The sequence below is a fragment of the Sinocyclocheilus anshuiensis genome, unplaced genomic scaffold (genome assembly GCF_001515605.1).
Source record: "Sinocyclocheilus anshuiensis isolate Anshui unplaced genomic scaffold, SAMN03320099.WGS_v1.1 scaffold263, whole genome shotgun sequence".
In the NCBI taxonomy this organism is placed as follows: Eukaryota; Metazoa; Chordata; class Actinopteri; order Cypriniformes; family Cyprinidae; genus Sinocyclocheilus; species Sinocyclocheilus anshuiensis.
In genome coordinates, this window is record NW_015549593.1 from 1,978,406 (window position 1) to 1,997,796 (window position 19,391).

The window sequence follows — 19,391 nt, forward strand, 5'->3', positions numbered from 1 at the left end:
AAATGCTCTTCTTTTTAACTTTTTATTCATCAAAGAATCCTGAAAAAAGTATCACAGGTTACAAAAAAATATTAAGCAGCAAAACTGTTTCCAATATTGATAATAAATCAGCATATTAGAATGATGAACTCATTATTTTAAATTGCAATAATATTTCACAATATTACTGTTTTCTCTGTATTTTTGATCAAATAAATGCAGCCTTGATGAGCAGAACAAACTTCTTTAAAAATCTTACTGATCCCAAACATTTGAACAGCAGTGTGTATATATAAACATATATATATATATATATATATATATACTTACATCTTGACATTGTAGAAGCTTCTTATGGGCTTCATATTCAGGTGTCATAGTTTGAGGGAAGAAACATCTCGCCTTCATGTCCTCATAATCAGCTTTGTAGATTTGCTTTTAAAAGACAAAGAAAGCAAGTGTGAATATACACATACATTTTTTTTAATCAAGAAGATGAAAATATACACATAAGTACATTAGGGTAACTTACATCATTCTTCAATTCTTCCATCTTCTGGCAGTGAACTGTAAATATATCTTCATAGCTACCAACATAATGACCCTTCACCTCATTTTCATACTTTTCTTTATAACGGACCTGAGGAAAGAGAACAATATAAACTTGAGATATGAGGAAATATCAGATGTTTGCAACAAATTAGGAAATCGTCACTCACATCACTGAACTTCTTCAATACACTGTCCATCTTGAATTTGGGAGTGTCACAGTAATTGATGCTGAATCCCCGTGCTTTCTCATAATTAGCTTTATATACATTCTAGAAAAGGAATAAGAAAGGCATGTCAGTAACGAGTCAACAATTTCGAGATATAAACTACATTTATTTCAATACAGGTTTGTTTAAATTCTCAAAATAACACCTTGAGTAAATGATGAGAGGACACGCTTTATAATACTCATTTTGAAATCTTTAGGATCGTTTTGGTTTAATGTAAGTGCCAAACAGTGGCCACTCAGATAGAACCCCATTCAATTATCAGGTCTAATGAGATGTGATCATTTTAAATGAGCTGCATAGTCACACTAACTGAATTATAATGCTATAACCCACACCATCATTCAATCATTAACACGAGCATTGCTAAACATCTTTAGTTTTTAGAGAAGAACTCACTGTAACATCTTTGGTTTTGTCAATGTTTTCAGTATTTGTATTTCGCTAAATAATTTATTTCAGCTGCCTTGTGGCAATATTTATTATGCACAACCTTAGACCATAAACATTTCCTGGCAAAGCGGACCACTTTAATGATGAAGATCTGGATTAACACACATACATCACTCAAGATGGTGCCTGCGTATCTCAGCTGTCTGAGAAGGGGGTTCTCTGTAGCAGGGAGAACGTTGTAATCGGACACTGCTTTTGTCTTCTCATAGTCCTTCTTATATTTGACCTGTTGAGGTGGAAAAATGCACACATTAAATGACAAACGGTTGTGACACTGATATGACTCATGGGTTCTTCTTGCACTGTTTAGAGATTATTTAGGACTCAGAAAAGTTTTTCTTTAAAAGTTTCTCTTTTTATTTTTTAAGTCAACACAAAACATTCACAACAAGTCCAGTAAATAAAATTTGATACTCATCCCTGGTTTCTTTTATAGCTACCGTGCATAAAAATACTCGGGATCTAATCCTCTTTGTTTTTTCATGTCCTCTCTTGTGATGCAGGCAATGAGAATTAGTAAGCAGGGATCAACAGAGATAACCAGATCAGACATGCGAATCTCTGGATTGACTCATGATCTGTTTAAAGAGTCATCACAGGAAGGTTGTTTCCATACAATGAGAAAAGATGTCTAAAAAAAGTATGTCTATCAGTAAGTACTACCTCACTTTTATTTTTAATTAGGAGTCAATGCACAAATGGCATAATGTTTTAAAGCTTTTTTACATTTTCTAAAAACTAAAAACATTCTGCTTATGTCCAAGTTTAAATTACAGAAAATACCAGCTTTTCGTGTGTTATCAGATTTACAGACTCCATTAAATGCGTGAAGAAAAAAAATGAAAAAACAGTGTAAATAAATTCTAAAAAACTTACCGTACTTGCAGCTTCACGGGCCTTTTTATTAGAAGCGTATGTTGGTGTGTCTGTTTGCATGAAATAAATTTGGTCTTTCATGTCTTCAAAAGCAGACGTATATTTTTTCTGGAAAGGAATCAAAGTGACACTCAGCTTTTTTTGAATGATTTTAATATTAATATTTTGATATTCATTTACTTTGATAAATGCATTTATTTGAACTATTCTAACAGAATATGTTTTTGAAGCATGCTGGGTTTCTTGCACTTACGTCGCTGATGTTGTCCATAACCATTCTAGCAACAGCGATATCAAAGTAAGGGGTTTCACACCATTTGCCCTTGACGTTCTTGTTGTAATCCTCATGATATTTAAGCTGTGAGGAATTAAAGTGTTTTTCATTATTTTTATATTTTACATGTCATTCCCAGAGACTATTTTGGCAAGCACAATCTATTCTTGCAGGGACAGAAGATATTTACATGATTTTCAGACCCTGATGTTCACATTGTAAAATACAATACAATACAAAACTAAAATAAATACAAATAAAATGTAATACTGTAGACCAAATCACTCCATTGGTGTAAGTCTGATAGATGGAAACTAAAAAAAAGGACCCTTTATTAACACTTCAGGAAAATGGAAATTGATTCAGAAGGCACGAAAACCATGGAAGTCATACATTACTACGATTGGTGAAGTTTTTCTTGGCCAGTTCCACCTCTGGGGGATCAGCCAGACTCGTGTACTTTGCCTTGCGCTCATCATGGCCCTTCTTGTAAACAATCTGTAAAGGTGGAGCACAACAGTTTTTTGAAACAAGGGCAGTTCTAAGAGCAATAAGAGCACATGTAATAGTATTTTTAACAGGGATAATAAAAATATATATAAATAAATAAATTTACTTTAGAGACAAAAAGCGGTGTTTCCCCAAATTGTTTCAGTGGATGCCAAAACAATTTAATGATAATTGTTCTAGCATTTTTTTTTAAGTTACACAGTAAAATATCACAAGTTTACTCACATCACTGAGGACTTGTTGGGCCTTGGCCACCCTGCGCAGCTCTGGGCTGTCACTGTATGGATAGTACATGGTTTTATCATCATCCCATGCCTCTGTGTACAGTTTCTGGTAGGGATATTCAATCATTGTAGAGGGTAAATCAGCCAGGAATGACAGTATAACTATCACTTTAGTGCTTATCTACTACTAAGACAGGAATCAGAGGTCTACCTTGCTGTAATTCGCTGCATTCTTCACAGCAAGAACCAACTCAGGGGCATCGGGAGGGAGCAAGTACTTATCCTTGGTCTCATCCCATTTTTGCCTGTACAGAACCTGGAAAAAGCATATGTAAAGAACTTATGTTATGACAATAAAAAACACAAGGAAAGGAATCAGGATTTCACTAGTTGTTGGGTAGTCACTGTCTTGACACAAGCACTTACTTTGCTGATGAGCTCAGTGGCGTGCTTCACATGGGCAATCTCACGAGCCTCACCATCATAAAGGCTGGTGGTTTTGGCCTTCAGTCCTTCCATACGGTATTTCACCTGGGTTACCAAAAGAATTCATGGTCAGTTAAATTTACAACATCTGCTAGAATTAAGAAGTGTCTGGTTGTGGTTTATTAGGAGATCTAAACTAAGGAGGTTTCAAAAAAGCATCAGTTAAAACACCCCATGCAAACATATAGATCTTGCAAACTATATTCTGACAGATTGAAAAGTACAGATATGATCCATCAAGGGTACATACCTCACTGAGCTGCTCCTGGGCCTTTTTGATGCGAATCATCTCAGGTGTTTCAGCCGAAATGTCATAGGGCTGCCCCTTTGATTTTTCATATGCCTCCCTGTATTTATTCTAAAAAAACATACAAATTCAGTTTGCATTATAGAGCAGTCAAGATAACACAGGTAGCGTGATTTTTTTTTTCAGGATTCCGTCATTTTTGATTAATTTAATGCATTCTAGTTGAATAAAAGTATTAATTTAATTTATTATTATTAACTTACTGGCTCAAAACCTTTGAATGATCGTTTGAATCAAACCCCTACTGACTCTAATTCTACCTAATATCTTTTTTTATTCCAGTGGTTCTCAAACTGTGGCCTGCAGACATGATGTGGTAACATTCATTTTATGAGAAATTGCTTCTGTTGTCTCACTTTAATAATTCAGTTCACAGTTATGAGTATCATTTGGGATCATTAACAGTGGTGGTCTAATTAATTTCAATGAAATAAGAACAAAACAGTGGTCTAGGAAACTGGATTAATAGCACAAAATATTTTCTTTGTCATTTGCTTACATGGCTGTACTGGTCAAGCATCTTCTGACTGTGTGCCAGGTAAGGAGTCATGAACTTGGAGGTGTCCACCTTCACCTTCTTCCTAACTGCACGTTTGGGAAGGCCACCAGGTCCAAGCTTAAAAAAATAGCAAGCAGCATTTAAGACAGATGTACATGGTTAAGAGCAACATCTCTAACTTTACAGAATTTCATCACTGAAAGCCAAACCGTTTTAGGGAACGTTACATCACTTTATGGGGGACAGTTCTGGGGGACCAAAACACCTAATTTTCGAAAATTATACCCAACTTTCCAACACTTACCTTCAATGTCCTCTGCAAACACTAATTTGTTTGTTTACCATGCAAATTAGTATTTTACTTTTTATGACAGATGAGTGAAAAGGTTATATAAATTTGATATTTCACTGACAGGTCAGTAAATTAGTATTGGCTAGACAGGTATTTCATTAACATGTATTTAAAAAAAACATGCAGGAAAAACTACAAAAAATGCACTTTTGGGACAGGCAAGCCAAGCGCATTAAGCATAGGTTTTACCACATACTACAGCTTTAGACAGACATAAACTAAAGTAAACATCACATTAACTCACATACAGAAAGCTCTATTAACACAACCTCACTGTCATCACTGGCATCTGCATGGCTCTGAATCATGGGGGCTATTTTTTGTAAATGTGCTACTCTCACAACTTAAAGAACTTACTTATTCTGTTTTCATTGACTCGTGAATTGTTAAACAAGGGAGTTTGTTTAATAATCCACTCTTTAAGTCGGTATACCATTTGGATAAATCTTACTAATAAAAACTAAACTAGGTGAAAAGAATACGGAATAGCCCCCATGGCATGTGGAAGGGACACAGATCCGTTTAACCAGGGTAGATCATTTACCTCAACACCATGAGACATTGAGGTGGTCGAGGTGGTGATTGTTGGACCCTCCTCATAGTAGTACTATAAATATAGGGAAAACTCTGGGCTTTCAAAATGATGGTCACACACTTCTGGAAAACACTACAATCTAGGAAAGTTACTTTTTCCTGCTCTGGTTGTCATAGACTGTTTAAAACAACCACTGCGAATAGAAATACTCACACACCCATACAAGTAACATTTTAAGCTTAACATATCAAAAATACATTTGCAGCTATGTACTATAGATTGCAAAACAACTTTGCATAAACATTATTCCAATAATAATAATAAAAAGCAGAATAAATAAATAATTATTCATTTATTTTGGTTTTGTACAGAGCCCTGCACATGACATGCAGAGGGAAAAAAACAGATACTGTGGCTTTAAATTATGAATGTGTTCCCATAATTTACAAATTTGTGGCCACATAGTACCAGTTTGATCCCTTATTCCCATGATTGGGAACTATTTCTTAATTCATGGCCATGATATCCTATTTTTTTCCCCCACATGTTCTCTGCTTGGTAATTTGGGACATTAAAACTTTCTAAACAAAACTAGGCTATATTGATCTATAAACATGTTGTTACTTAAATATTAAACTTTTTCCCCACAGAATGTTGTTTCCTCCTCTTCACTTGCTTTAAACTGAATATCTCAGCAGTTGTTTAGGGAATAAAAATACAGTAATGCTGTTGTTTTCCCAGTGGACCTCTGACTATGACTGACAGAGCCGAATGACTGGCTGGTGCTAAGAACATTTTAGCACCCTAATGACCTCACCACTATTATTATTTGCAGCTAATGTTATTGTCATGGTAGTAAATAGAAACAGCAGGTCAGGGAACAAATTCCAACACAAACACTCACATACATGTCTGAAAGCAGTGTATCAAATTCAGCCATACACGTGACTCCCGAACTGTCTAGAGAATAAACTATCCCTACTGCTATTTAGACAGATATCATGACAGAATCTCTCAAAAAGTAATTGGCTGCCACATCACAGAAGGCTTCAAATAATGTGAAACCAGAGCAGGAAAAAAACATCTCAAAACTATGAATTTACAGGAGCTAGAGGCTTCTTTATTTGGACCAGTGGATAGCAGAAATACATATGTTTTAAGATCTTGTGATTTGTATATACTTTTCCACTTAACAGACAAGATACAGGAGATGGAAAGTGGTGAATATACGATAAAATACGTAGAAAATCAAAATCTCTCTCTCTCTCTCCACCACTTACAGATATTTTTTTCCACAGGTCCTCCCCCAAAAGCATTTTAACAGCATGACGTTAACAGCAAGAGGAGTGTAATTTACAACACGGCTCGTCTCATTTGCCTCTCTGCGAGTCTGCCGTAGATGTCAACTTCTATATTTGTATCTCTGGAAAGAACAACTCAGCCAAAGCTGAAGGCTGCTTTTCCATTAATGGGGAGAAAAGCATATTTAAAAAATCACAAAACTTTGCCTAAATTTGAGATACACTTTTTTTTAATTAGTGCTCCATTATTTCTATAAAACGCTATAACCTGTAAATAATAACTTCTGAAAAAAAAATTTAAATACTGTTTATCAATTAGCAACAACTGTATTTGAAAAATCAACAAAATATTAAAGAACAAAATGTGAATCTCTGCTTTCCACAGAACCAATGAAAGAAGCCAACTTAATTAACGCCGATGTCTTTCAGGTCCTATTCTAAGTGTAGATGAAAGTAGTAGTGAAATCAGAGCGTATATATTCCAAATTATTCTGTTGAGATCTTCTCAAAATGCAAGATGGCGAATTTCCATTTCCTGGATATGTTAAAGGGGAATCCAAAAGCATTTGTTCAAAAAGTTCTTTCAAAAGTACCTAATTAATGAGAAGTCAGGTTAATGCAATAGTTTGGTAAACCCCTATAAGATATCTACAACAGAAATGGACACGAAAGTATACAAGGTCTACTTTAACTCTATTTCTCTTGGAAATACTGAATTAAAGTATCAACCTTCTGCTTTCACTCTTCCATTGAACACTCAGACAGACACATTTACAATTCATACAGACAGTATTTCAAGGAATAACATGACAGAAACACATTGAAGTAAACAAAACTGCGGCAAGCTTCAAGAGGAGCTGTGGTTAAATATTGTTGTATTTCTTCAAAATACCCCAAAACATGGAATATATGCAAAATTATGCTGATTAAGCAATTGTGATTAAATTGACTACATATTTGTTTTGAAATACTAAATTTTTCTGCTCATAATGAAGCTTGCAGTCGATTTAGTTGCTCTGAACAGAACATAATCCCACTGTTAGTATAAAAGTTGAGAGTATTATATCTAACAATGGTTATTTCCATTCAGGCTTGTTTGGTTTGATCAGGAAAAAATACATTAGCATGTTCATAATAAGACCTTATTATCAGATTATGACAAACTGCTGCAGGGGTCATTACATAACTGTCATGTGAATGACGGTTTGCCACATATGTAATTGACATCTCGTTATGGTATTAAATGTAGCACATCTATCGAAAAGACTGCATTGATACATTGATTACTGGGAATAAAACATGCATTGAAGGGAATTCACTGTACTAGCCTCCAAGGAAGAGGTCATTTGAAATGGGATCCAATGCTAATCATATACGACCTGGCAGCTTCTACTGAACTGTTGACGGTGGAGGTATCATAGATCACTATTCATAGGGTTCGCCACTATACCTATAGGATTGAGTTCTATGAAGCGTTAAGTTGAAAAGCATATATATGCTATTCAAGGGGCAAAGCAAAATAATGTAGAGCAGCATTAGTGTCATTCTTTCAATGAATGAGGGGACAACCTCTAAACAGATGATAAAATATGGATTGCAATGAATCAGATTTGTATCTTACCTCCTCCACAATCTCTTCTTCATACTCTTCTTCTGATGCCATCTTCAAACGGATTTAGTGAGTCTACGCAAGCAAATTAAAAATGGTCAGACACTAGCAAGGCTAATCGGTATAGTACATATGTAACTAAATATTAACAGCATTAAACTCATTTCTGTTGCAGACGATGACAATTAAACAGCTTTTTTGAATACTTTTTAAGGCAGTGACCCTCACTGAAGGATTTCAATTTCAGTAGGACTTGAAGGACACTCACAATGTTCACAATACAACAGGAATAATCTGTCAATTTTAATATTTAAGTTAAAGAACCAAACTAAAAAGTGTAGAAGCTGACGTACCTTTACAATAGAAGGTTACAGTAGACTTTCAGCAACCCTACTGTAAAGAAAGGTGTTCGCTTTCCATCCACTCGTGTCCCAATCTGCTATTCCACTTTATGTACTCCTGCAAACTTAAACAAAGACAAAAACGTGTCAGTTTTCTTCTGACTGAGCTGATGCTTTAGTGTGGGTGGATCAACAAAAGCAAAAATCCAAATTTTGTGCTGAAATCTTTCTGCAGGCCTTGGTAGGTGAGAGGGTTTGACACCTAAGACCCCCCAAAACGCTGCGCCTCTTGCCTGAAGCCTTCCGACAGCTGCTCTGAATCACTCCAGCTATTTGTCATGTAAGCCAATACTGTGGGATGATTGGCTGGCTTTGTTTAGCTAGTGGAGCTCCAATGCCTTCTGAGGCTGCAGGTTAAATTTAGGTCTGACCACTAACTACCCTTTTTTAGGACCCAACTCCCAGAAAATGACATCAAATTATGGTTTTCTATGCATTTTCATCAGAAAGATTGAGAGGACTGTGGATGGGACTTTAACAAACTCCTGCCCATGAGGTGAGGTGCTTCAGATAGTCTTCCAGGAAGAACAAAGTCCAGGAGTAAGTTCCAGCTTTGAGTAACTGGTAAATTGGTTGTTCCTGCAATGATTGCCAATAAAGCCAGATGATTCTTATCAGGCCGTGGTTTATGGACCAGTATCGTCCTGAGCATCACTTCCATCTACCAACAGGCTGTAGAAGATGGTCAATCCAACTGGGCAGGTCATGCAAAGAGTGCTAGAGAGTGAAATCTGGTGTGCGGTTTGATTTCGTGGTTTTTCCTTTGCTTACCGGTGACTTTAAAGTTAAAACGTTTCCCAAGCTGCCAGAGCCTCCCCAACTCTTCCCTCCAAAGAAACGCTGGGCAACAGGTCACAGCTGCAACGGCACTCCTATTATCATGTGCTCCTATTCACCAATCAGTGGCCAGTATTCTCAGGTTTCAAAAGCTAAATATACATTAGTGACCCTTCAGAAAAGTGCACCTGTTCAGCAAATCATCAGCAATACAACAGTGAGGAAGAGAAAAGAAAACACTGTAAAATACCTGTTTTCTGTGAATGAGGGAATGCAGGGATGTAGAATTCTCAAAGATGGAGTTCTATGGGGGTATGTATCATCAGGAGTAGTAGAGATCCTGGGGCAAAATGAGGTTTTCTCTGTGAAGACATCCAGAGAAACTTCTTGAGGTCACTGGTTTGCATCCAAGTGTACATGGAAAACAGAGGCTGAAATCTTGGTCACGGCTGGGGGCAAGAGGGAAATAAACTGTCGACTTGTCCATCCAATTACAAACATCTAGAGCGATTGAGGATCAGAAATCGATTCTCAGTCAATATTCTATCTATAGGCACTATACTCGATGCTTGTGCACATTCCATCAAACATGCATTACATAGCTCAGTACAATATAAATCTTCACATATTACCTTTGGATTTTCTTTTGGATTTTGGCTAAATGTTCTTTGACTGTATTCTTGACCAGACATATCTGTAGTAAGTCCTATTTGGTAAAGTATTCTCATACAATTTGTAGCAATTGACTTGTTTTGTGTTTGTTAACACCAGAGTGGGAATTATAGGGGGTCTGACCACCCTAATTAAGGGTTTAAGTCTGGTAAAAGTAGTTTTCCTTGACAATATTTCAGAACTTTTATGTGTATTTTTTTATTAGCTGTTCAGATTCAGAACTAGCGATGACTGATTCGTGAATGAATCACTCTTTTGATGAGGTCTGAATTAGTTCACCAGTCAGTTTGATTAGCTCGGACGGTTCACTCAAGTACTGAATCGTTGGCAGCGGTTTTTCACACCGTTTATACTTATAAGACAGAAACCAAAAAAAGAGTGCCAAGGTGAATATTTACCTAACGTTAAAATCCATTGTAGGCAACAAAAAAGTTGCAAAAGTCACTTTTTTTAGAGGAAGCAGTTCTTTATTGCGCGTGCATATTCTGCAGATTCTGACTCTCTACTGCAGGGAAAGACTATTTATGTCGCTATATCCATAATAGTATTAAAATACGGGCACACTTTTTTAATGGCGGCTGTGAAAGGTTACAACGCCCCTACGAATGTAGGCTACAGCAAATAAGCGCCAAGCTGGCGGTAACCATAGCAACAGTAAGCCGCTCTCGTGCTTTTCCATTGGGATCAGTTTTAGGAAATAATTATAAAGATAAGTACTCCTTTTTATGCAGTACTTTACTAAATTTACACATTTAAAAGTTTTTTTTTCTTTGTTGATAATTCAACTTTAGCTGACAACCAAAATTAAATTAAAATTGGCTAACTTTGACAGGCTGCTCCTGAAAATTAAATTACCTTTTAATGACAACAGGCCGTTCTTTCAGTTATTTTAAAACCCCTTGAAAATTATTATAATTCACAGCACTCTTTTAAGATTATCTAAGGGTGACTCATTAAAAATTTTAGGAAAAAGTGCCGCTACAGATGTCTGCAATACATCTCTAAGTGCTTCTGCAGACAGACAGCTGCCGTCTCACCCTTCTGTGATCTTTGGTGTGTAATCTAATCCTGACGAGCATGTTGTAGTATTAAAACTATTCAGGGACACAAAAATACAGCTGACACTATTTTTGAAGCATCCTGAGTGGCAGCAAGGGGGTATAATGATGTTCAGGCACAGAGGCCACAAGCCTATTTCCTATAGCCCATTATATCCCTGTGTCTGAGGAGGAACGGTTGAACAATACACCTTCAGACACATGATTTAGCAACGACTAAACGCTTACAACGATTTTATTCGTGATGTCCTCCAGCCATTCCCCCTCAGAAATCCTTCTGTACTCCACGTCTCCATTGTGGGGCAGCGTGACCGAGCTGAATGACAGACGCAGCTGTGACTGTGTCAGCTCAGTGTTTCCCACTGTCCTCATACTTAAACAGTGATGGACAAGCTCAATGCTCATCTCTGCAAGACCTAGCACTGACACTGATCACATCAATGCTCAAATTTACTTGTTTATATGCAGTGCACATTTACAATCATTTAAAACTTTTTAACCAATTTGCAGAATTTTCACAATGTATTTTATGTGGCATAATAGGGTTAACAGATGCCAGGAGATTCACAGACCAGGGTTATTAGAGCTAACTAAAACATCAAAACGTTACCTGAAATAAAATAAATGTTATAACTGAAATAAGATCAAATATATAAAAAACTTTTTTTTTCCAGGTAGTTGCAACATTTGTCATTTTCATTTAAATCAATGTACTAAAATAACTAAATTAATACAAATATATTCATATATTAAAATAATAATAAAAGAAATAACAAAACAAAATTATTAAAATGTAACTAACATTAGAATGAAAACAGAAAATATATTTAAAAAAAAAATGTTAAAAATATTAATAGAAACTAAAAGTACCTCAATTATTAAAAAAAAAAAGACAAGCCAGCATTAATAATAAAACAAGAAAGGAAAATATATGGAGAGAAGTAGTGAGACTTTTAAGCTATGTTTTATATTATATATATTTGATATTAAGCTATATTCAGTCACACCAGAACAGTCTTCATATTAGTTGAGATAATATCTTGATAATATCAAAGATTGGACTAATCAGAACACTGAAAAAAAAGGTAACATCTAAATTAACTGATTGAATAAATAAATAAATTAGCACCACTGAATCAACATAAATACATCAATTTATACCAACAAAACTAAAAGCAGATAAAAATAGCTCAGTAACACTTTAGTTTAGGGACAGATTCTCCTATTAACTAGCTGCTTAGCATGCATATTACTAGCATATTGGCTGTTTGTTAGTACTTATAAAACACATATTAATGCCTTATTCTGCACAACCATATTTTAGATCCCTTAATCCTACCCAATACCCAAACTTAACAACTACCTTACTAACTATTCATAAGCAGCAAATCAGGAGTTTGAGTCAAAAGTTGTAGTAAATAGTTAGAGTTAATAGTGAGTATTGGTCCCCAAACTGAAGTCTGACCATTAGCACTTTAAGGTAACAATCGCAGGTTACCACTTTTTACAGTGTACATACTAAGAGGATGGAAAGCAATACTGGGAACAGGTAAAAACATGTATACTGCTGACTGAGCTTATGCACAATTCTTCAGTACAGTGGTATGAGGCTTTGAAGCTTAGTCACTGGAAAAAACAAGTATGGTAATGGGGGGGCCTGAACAGCTGAGGATGAGTATTAAAACACCTTCTATGACTCCTCGTTTAAATAAAACCACATCTCTCATTCTGGAAAACAAAACACTGGCTCACAGATGCAGATACTGTGCCAGAGAAAACCTGCATATGACTCATGAAATTAAACTTAAAATATAATTAACTATGTCTGCACGAACATCATCTTCAAATACCAGAAAGTAGGTGAGTTTATAGGAATAGCATTCTGTCATGGTAGTGGAAATGTCAATGCGCAGTGTGTTTTTTAAATTTTATGTAACAAGTACACTAAGAGTTTATGAGTATTAACAGCCTCATCCATACGTTGTCCTGCTTCAGATAGATACAAAAATAACTATCAGGCTAATGGTATCTCACATTATTAGGCACTGATGTTCTGCATGAGATCATCTTTTGGAGACAGTCAGTCGAGGGTCAAGGACTCTTCATTGTGGAGAGGAGCAGCATAACAGCTCAACAATACAAATTAATGGCTAATGTAAAGAAAATGTACCACTAAATAAGGTAACAAGGTTAGAGAAACATTTTTTCTAAAATCTGCTCTAAAATATACTGAACAGTGGTACCTGCCATTTATTCTGGCATTGATGCCATACTTACATATTCCTTGATCAGATTTTAAGCAACATATTTTAAGTTTTAAAGTCCATTGTGTTTGCTACCAGTGACACCAAATTCAATTACAAAAATAATCTATCCACATTAAAAATATTTTAAAATAATAATAAAAAAAACACTTTCTCTTTACATTTAAATTTAACTACACTCTTAAAAATAAAGGTTCTTTATTGGCATTGATGAACACCCGTAGATCCTTTCCATTGCACAAAAGGTTCTTTATAGTGGAAAAGGTTTAAGAATTGTTTACTGAAAGGTTCTTTGGGTAACCAAAAATGGTTCTTCTATGGCATTGCTGTGAAGACAACCTTTTTTGGAACCTGGTTTTTAAGAGTGTACGTAAACGTATTAAAGTGTTCTGTTCTTATTAAAAATATTGTGTGTATGGGCTGTGGTATGTACTGAAAAACTATGATTTTAGTATAAAAGTTCTGTCCTCCAGATTAAGTTCAGTTCTTTCTTAAATGTATCACTTTTTTTTCTTTCAGGTTAAACAATTAAACAAATTAAATTCCTTTTTAACAATTAAAATGAGAAGTTTCCTTTCAAACCATGTGTCGCCCCCTAGAGGTAGCAAAGGAGACAAACAACCTAATAGTTCAACCTTGTCAATTTTGACAGTGCTTAAAGCTCTGTGGGGGAAAATCTGTAGAGAATTAAAGTGTGAAACATCTGTCATGACAGATAAAAACACTTTATTTAGTTGTATTTTACTTAAGTGCAGTCTCTTCGTGCATGGTAATGTGTCTCCTCAGTCCAGAGGAGACAGAGAGTCAGGTGCAGGCACAAGGTTAATGAAAATACTGGACTGTACACACTGGGCAACACCATGTCAGCTAGCTGGGCAGAGCAGTGAGGCCACTCCAGGTAGGGTTCCACTCAGCTAGGGACAAGTCCTCTGAGTCCAAGGTCTGTGCCACCCTATTACTCTGTTAATGGCCATTCATGAAGAAAAACACTGGGTTTATGCTGTCTCACAAGTCCTAGATTTTTTAGTTAGTTGGTTGCAGATTGTCTGTTCACAGTTCTCAATAATCTGTAATAAAGTAATCACACAAGTTCTGGTGACGTCGCTGGGTCACCTTCACAGTGAGCGACAACCGGCTTCCACATCCGGTGGCAAAGACAGAGAGTGCACACTGCTATCTGAGGTCAAAGGTCATCTTACTCGCAGCCGTGACATCATCCATTCTAGACCCTGGCAGAGCCTGCAGACAGGAAAGAGACATTCAGCTCAGCCTACAGTTAACAATGCTCCTTTTTCTTTCTTTCTGTAAATCGGCCAAAGAAAGACATTTGTGCTTTCTGTCTGTTAGTCAGAGAACAGAACTAATGAGCTTGGCCATAAAATGAGGAGCATTTGGGTCTTTTCAGCAAATATTGATGTCCACTCATACTTTCCATTATTATATTCACTGACTTTCTGGATCATATTACGGCTTTTAACATATTTTAGACATAATTTTCTGTGCATTCTGGTATCTGTATGCTTCCACAGAGCAGTCAGAATGGAGTTGGAAAGGTACAATTTGAATTTGCTTTGATACATTTTGTGAAATTTTGCTTTGGCCAGGGTTGTCTATGAAAGCTCATTTACACCAAATACGAAACAAAAGCCATGCTTTGGCAAATCATAATTATGACATAGAAATCAAAATTATTATATAGCACTACTATTATATATATATATATATATGATATAGGTCCACTTTTTGTCATAATTTTTCATTTGTTGTCAATGATGTTTTATCTCATTTTAACTTTTTGTCATAATGTTGACTGCCATAATTATGACTTATCTCAATTTCAAATTTTTGTCATAATTATGACACAAAAAAGACAATTTCTCAGATATTTGTTCTATAATTAAGTATGACCAAAAATGCAAATATCATTAAATTATGACAGTCAAAATTATTCATATTATATCTTTTATGTCATAATTTAAACTTATGTCATAATTATGATTTACCAAAACATGATTTTTTTTCCTTGTGTGGCAGAAAGGGGCATAGTTCCACAGTTATAGTTCCAAAGTTCATGTTTTTTTTTTATAAAACCAAGCATGGACTGGAAACACAAGGACATGTCTGCATTTGTCTGATAACAATTGCTGTTTATGCAACTTTTAGATATCTAATACTGATTCATCACTTCTTATCGATGCTAGTCCTATTTTCAGCCAAAATGACTACAACAGCAGACTTTGACACAATCTGTGACTCATTACATCTTCTCTACGGATTGGTAAAACAATAGCATTTAAGTGGATCTTTGTATTACATGTGGCTCTGTAGGTTTCTGTGGCCTTACCCTTCTCCAGTGAGGGCACAACAGGCCTGGATGTGCCACTGGTGGTCTTTGACAGAGGTAAGCTGAAGACTCTGGGAAATCTCAGCAACAGTCATACAACCCTTCACATCTTGCTTGTTGGCGAAAATCAACAAACCAGCTTTTTTCAGATCCTAATAAAGAGAAAAGAGGAATTGAAATCATGTAGCGTGATGACACAGAAGAGAAAACCAGACATTCTCAGATCAATCCTTTCAGCAAATATGTGAACAGTACCAGTTCTCTATAGTGACATACATATACTCGCCTCATGGCCTAACATTCTGTAGAGCTCCTCTCTGGTCACTGAGATTCTCTCTCTGTCTGTGCTGTCCACGACCACGATCACAAACTACACAGGAGAAACGTGTTGTGTTGAGACATTCTCTTTATAATTCCTGATAACTTTACAGCTGTCCCTGTGCGTCTACCTCTGTGTTAGTGTAGTAAGTGTTCCAAGAGGAGCGTAGTGATTCCTGTCCTCCAATGTCCCACATAAGGAAATGCGTATTATTGACCACAATCTCTTCCACATTGCTGCCTATGGTGGGTGAAGTGTGCACCACCTCATTCATAGAGCTGGAGATTACAAAAATGACATGAGCATGAAAAGAATTATCAAACAGTGTTGTCAAATACGAAAACACTCCAAATTAGGCTATAATTTGCATGATATAACCATACCATTGTGTAAACGTGTGTGTATATGTTTGGTGTCAGTTTGTTATTTTTTTAAAAGAAATTAATACTTCTATTCAACAAGGCCACATTAAATTGATCAAAAGTGATAGTATAGACATTTATAATGTTACAAAAGATTTCTATTTTAAATAAATGCTGTTCTTTTGAACTTCTATTCATCAAAGAAACATGAAAAATGTATCAGTTTCCACAAAAATATTAAGAAGCACAACTGTTTTCAATATCAGCATTTCAGAAGGATTTCTGAATGATCATGTGACAAAAATAAAATGATATTAAAAAAAAAACAGTTATTCTAATTTGTAATAATATTATTGTTTTTACTGACCCCAACTTTTAACTGGGGTTTTAACTGCTTAAATCAAGAATGGACTACTAGAGTTATAACTGCTAATAAGTGCAATACTTACAACTGATAAAGTATGGTGGTCTTTCCTGCATTGTCCAGCCCAACAATAATGACTTTGTGCTCTGGCAGAAAAACAGGAAGACAGTTAAATGTTTTAGAAAACACTTTTGATCGTACCCAGCATTGCAGCCATTCATCTTTGATTTTAACTGATGTCAAATTAGCTAGAATATTTAATACACAAACATTTGTAAAACCGACATTTGAACGTGTTATTGAGCAATGTGTCATCCTATACAGTAACTCAAAGTATAATGGGTGAAGTCAAAGTCTTCTCACAATAGCAAGGAACTGAGCAGATCTAAAGAACTGAATAATGGCCAAACCCACACAGTAAAATATGCTGCATGTCTCAAACATGTTTTAGGCTTGAGACCAATAGATCCAGCCCAGCTCCTGCCCTTAAAGGAACTGTTTAATACCTACATTAATCACAGTGTATGAGATAATACAGTACATTTTACACATTCAACTTACTGTCTAGTCTTAAAAAGTTGTGAATTTGCCATAAAACAATAAATATTATATAATAACAACAAAATATATTATGAACCAATTTAGTAGTTGTCAAACCTTGCAGAAAATATGCAGAAAGTTAAGATCAGAGGGTACACTGTCAACAGCAATGACCGAAGAGTTTTTTACTCAAAAAGGTCGAATTTTTCTATTGCCCATAAAGCATGATTTGATAAAGTATTGACGTTAATTAGACCCAACTTTGGCCAGCTGTATAATCAGGCTGTAAATATCAGGTCAGCTGAAACTACTGCTTCTTAAAACACCACCGATTTTAAAAATGGACCCCTGGCCAGCATCTTGGTGATGTTTCTAAATTTTAATATTACTATGATTATTACGCTGTGCAGCACCATTATTAAGCACGTTGCAACCAAATTCTAAGTGACTCCAGATACAGTTGTTTGCACCTGCAAAAGCATCAAAGGCATTAGAGACAAGGTGATGTGGGAACTTTGAGTGTGTGTAAAGTGGCTGAATATTTTCCACAAGATAAAATAATGCTTAGTTGCAACAGAACTGTGCATACCACAGTTTATCAAGCATGACAAAGGGCAAGAAACACATGTAGAGCTAATGCAAATATCTTAATCTAATTTAACTGACTGCCACATGCAAAACAGTCAGTACTTTTCTTCATCAGCACTATCTGATGCGATTACAATTTGGATAAAACCATTAAATAGAAAAGGGGAAATGAAATCAGCATCCACAGACAGGATGTGAGGAAACATTTGAAGACTTGCTGTGATTCCTATATCTACTGAAACTAACGTGACAAAAATACAACCAAATGATTGATAAATTTGTCATACATGATGCCTGAATATGACTGAGCTATAACCGCAATAGTCTGAGAACAATTGAATTAACCAGTTTAGAAATATTCAGAATTCTCATTACAGGTCATCAATTACAAGACGCCCTGAACCTAATTGACAGAAAATATGAATTAGAAACTAAAGAGGAAAGACTACCTCTTATCTGAATCAACAACAACATGAATAGATGTAGGCTACAATAGAAAAAAGCACTGCACTTCACCTCACTACTACAGACCTGCATTTGGTATTATTCAAGGACATTCAGACACACCCATTCAGATGTGTTGCAAAATGAGTCACAAGTATGCACACTAGATGCGTCATCATCACGTGCCCACACGGAGGTGCAAAGAATCTGCGCTAAGTATCATGGGAGCCCGAAGTGTCCATCAGTTGTACCCTTCGAAATCCTTCATTCCGAAGGGCCCTTTGAAGTGGCCAGTTTTGAGCACTTCGGTTTGGAACGACCCTTCAATAAGACGGCCATGATTGTTTTCACTCCGAAGTGCCCTTCGGAGGGCAATATATCCCATTTGGAACGCACCGTACTTCAATGAAATGTTTTGCTTTCTCATTCCTTTTATTCACAAGAACATACAAAATAGCTTAATACCAAGTCCTTGCATTTGTAGTAAAAAAGATCATGGCTAAATGGGACAAACATGAGGTGTGTATCACATTCAAATATACAACTGTGTTGACATTTAGATTTAAAAAGGTGGCTGGAGTCTCACGGTTCCAGGTCTCTCTTTCTATCTGAGCTTGACAAGGTCTCGAAAAAAGAAAAAAAAAAAAAAGAAAAACCAATGATATCTGTAAATTATCCAGCTTTAATATAAGCTTTTACTTTCTTGTGGAAAACTGTGAAATATGGTTTGTGTATTTTTCAAACCATTCTAGTTTATGCTCCCAAGACACAAGTCATTTGTGCAATTTCAACAACTAATAATCTATGTAACCAGCCAGGCAACTTCAGTCTGTGACATCAGTTAGATCATTTGTAGATGTCACAGCAAAAATTCTCAATACCTCACAGAAAAATTTTTCATTTGTAAGGCATTAACACTACATAAATATACAAAAGTAATGCACAAAGCTGACAACTAAAACAAGACGACAAAACTTGCCGGTTCACCACAGTGCAGGGTAGGCATGGGCCGATTACCGGTTTCAAGGTATACCGCGATTTGAAAATGTCACGGTTTCAAAACCGCTAATATTT

General features: G+C 35.8%; 2 protein-coding genes across 19 annotated transcripts in view; both read right to left on the bottom strand.

The window, feature by feature from the left end:
• LOC107658288 (nebulin-like) overlaps positions 1-9,434 on the bottom strand; it is a 62,618-nt gene extending 53,184 nt beyond the window's left edge. For 16 of the 18 annotated variants that reach the window (XM_016446808.1, XM_016446804.1, XM_016446805.1 and 13 more), the window contains exons 1-16: positions 9,357-9,434; positions 8,538-8,650; positions 8,197-8,259; positions 5,284-5,346; positions 4,388-4,504; positions 3,832-3,939; positions 3,522-3,626; positions 3,307-3,411; positions 3,097-3,201; positions 2,755-2,859; positions 2,341-2,445; positions 2,088-2,195; positions 1,321-1,437; positions 699-800; positions 512-619; positions 310-414 (exon numbers count right to left, since the gene is read on the bottom strand). In XM_016446808.1, coding sequence (XP_016302294.1) covers positions 310-414; positions 512-619; positions 699-800; positions 1,321-1,437; positions 2,088-2,195; positions 2,341-2,445; positions 2,755-2,859; positions 3,097-3,201; positions 3,307-3,411; positions 3,522-3,626; positions 3,832-3,939; positions 4,388-4,504; positions 5,284-5,346; positions 8,197-8,238 — 1,395 coding nt within the window. In that variant the 5' untranslated portion in view covers positions 8,239-8,259; positions 8,538-8,650; positions 9,357-9,434. Of the gene's footprint in view, positions 1-309; positions 415-511; positions 620-698; positions 801-1,320; positions 1,438-2,087; positions 2,196-2,340; positions 2,446-2,754; positions 2,860-3,096; positions 3,202-3,306; positions 3,412-3,521; positions 3,627-3,831; positions 3,940-4,387; positions 4,505-5,283; positions 5,347-8,196; positions 8,260-8,537; positions 8,811-9,356 lie in introns of those variants that run through there. The other 2 variants (XM_016446793.1, XM_016446791.1) reach the window with 2 other exon arrangements.
• Positions 9,435-14,098: 4,664 nt separating this feature from the next.
• LOC107658217 (ADP-ribosylation factor-like protein 5A) overlaps positions 14,099-19,391 on the bottom strand; it is an 8,415-nt gene continuing 3,122 nt past the window's right edge. Inside the window, exons 2-6 of the mRNA XM_016446677.1 lie at positions 16,831-16,891; positions 16,150-16,297; positions 15,987-16,070; positions 15,701-15,852; positions 14,099-14,595 (exon numbers count right to left, since the gene is read on the bottom strand). Of these exons, the coding sequence (XP_016302163.1) occupies positions 14,547-14,595; positions 15,701-15,852; positions 15,987-16,070; positions 16,150-16,297; positions 16,831-16,891 (494 nt within the window). The 3' untranslated portion in view covers positions 14,099-14,546. The remainder of the gene's footprint in view (positions 14,596-15,700; positions 15,853-15,986; positions 16,071-16,149; positions 16,298-16,830; positions 16,892-19,391) is intronic.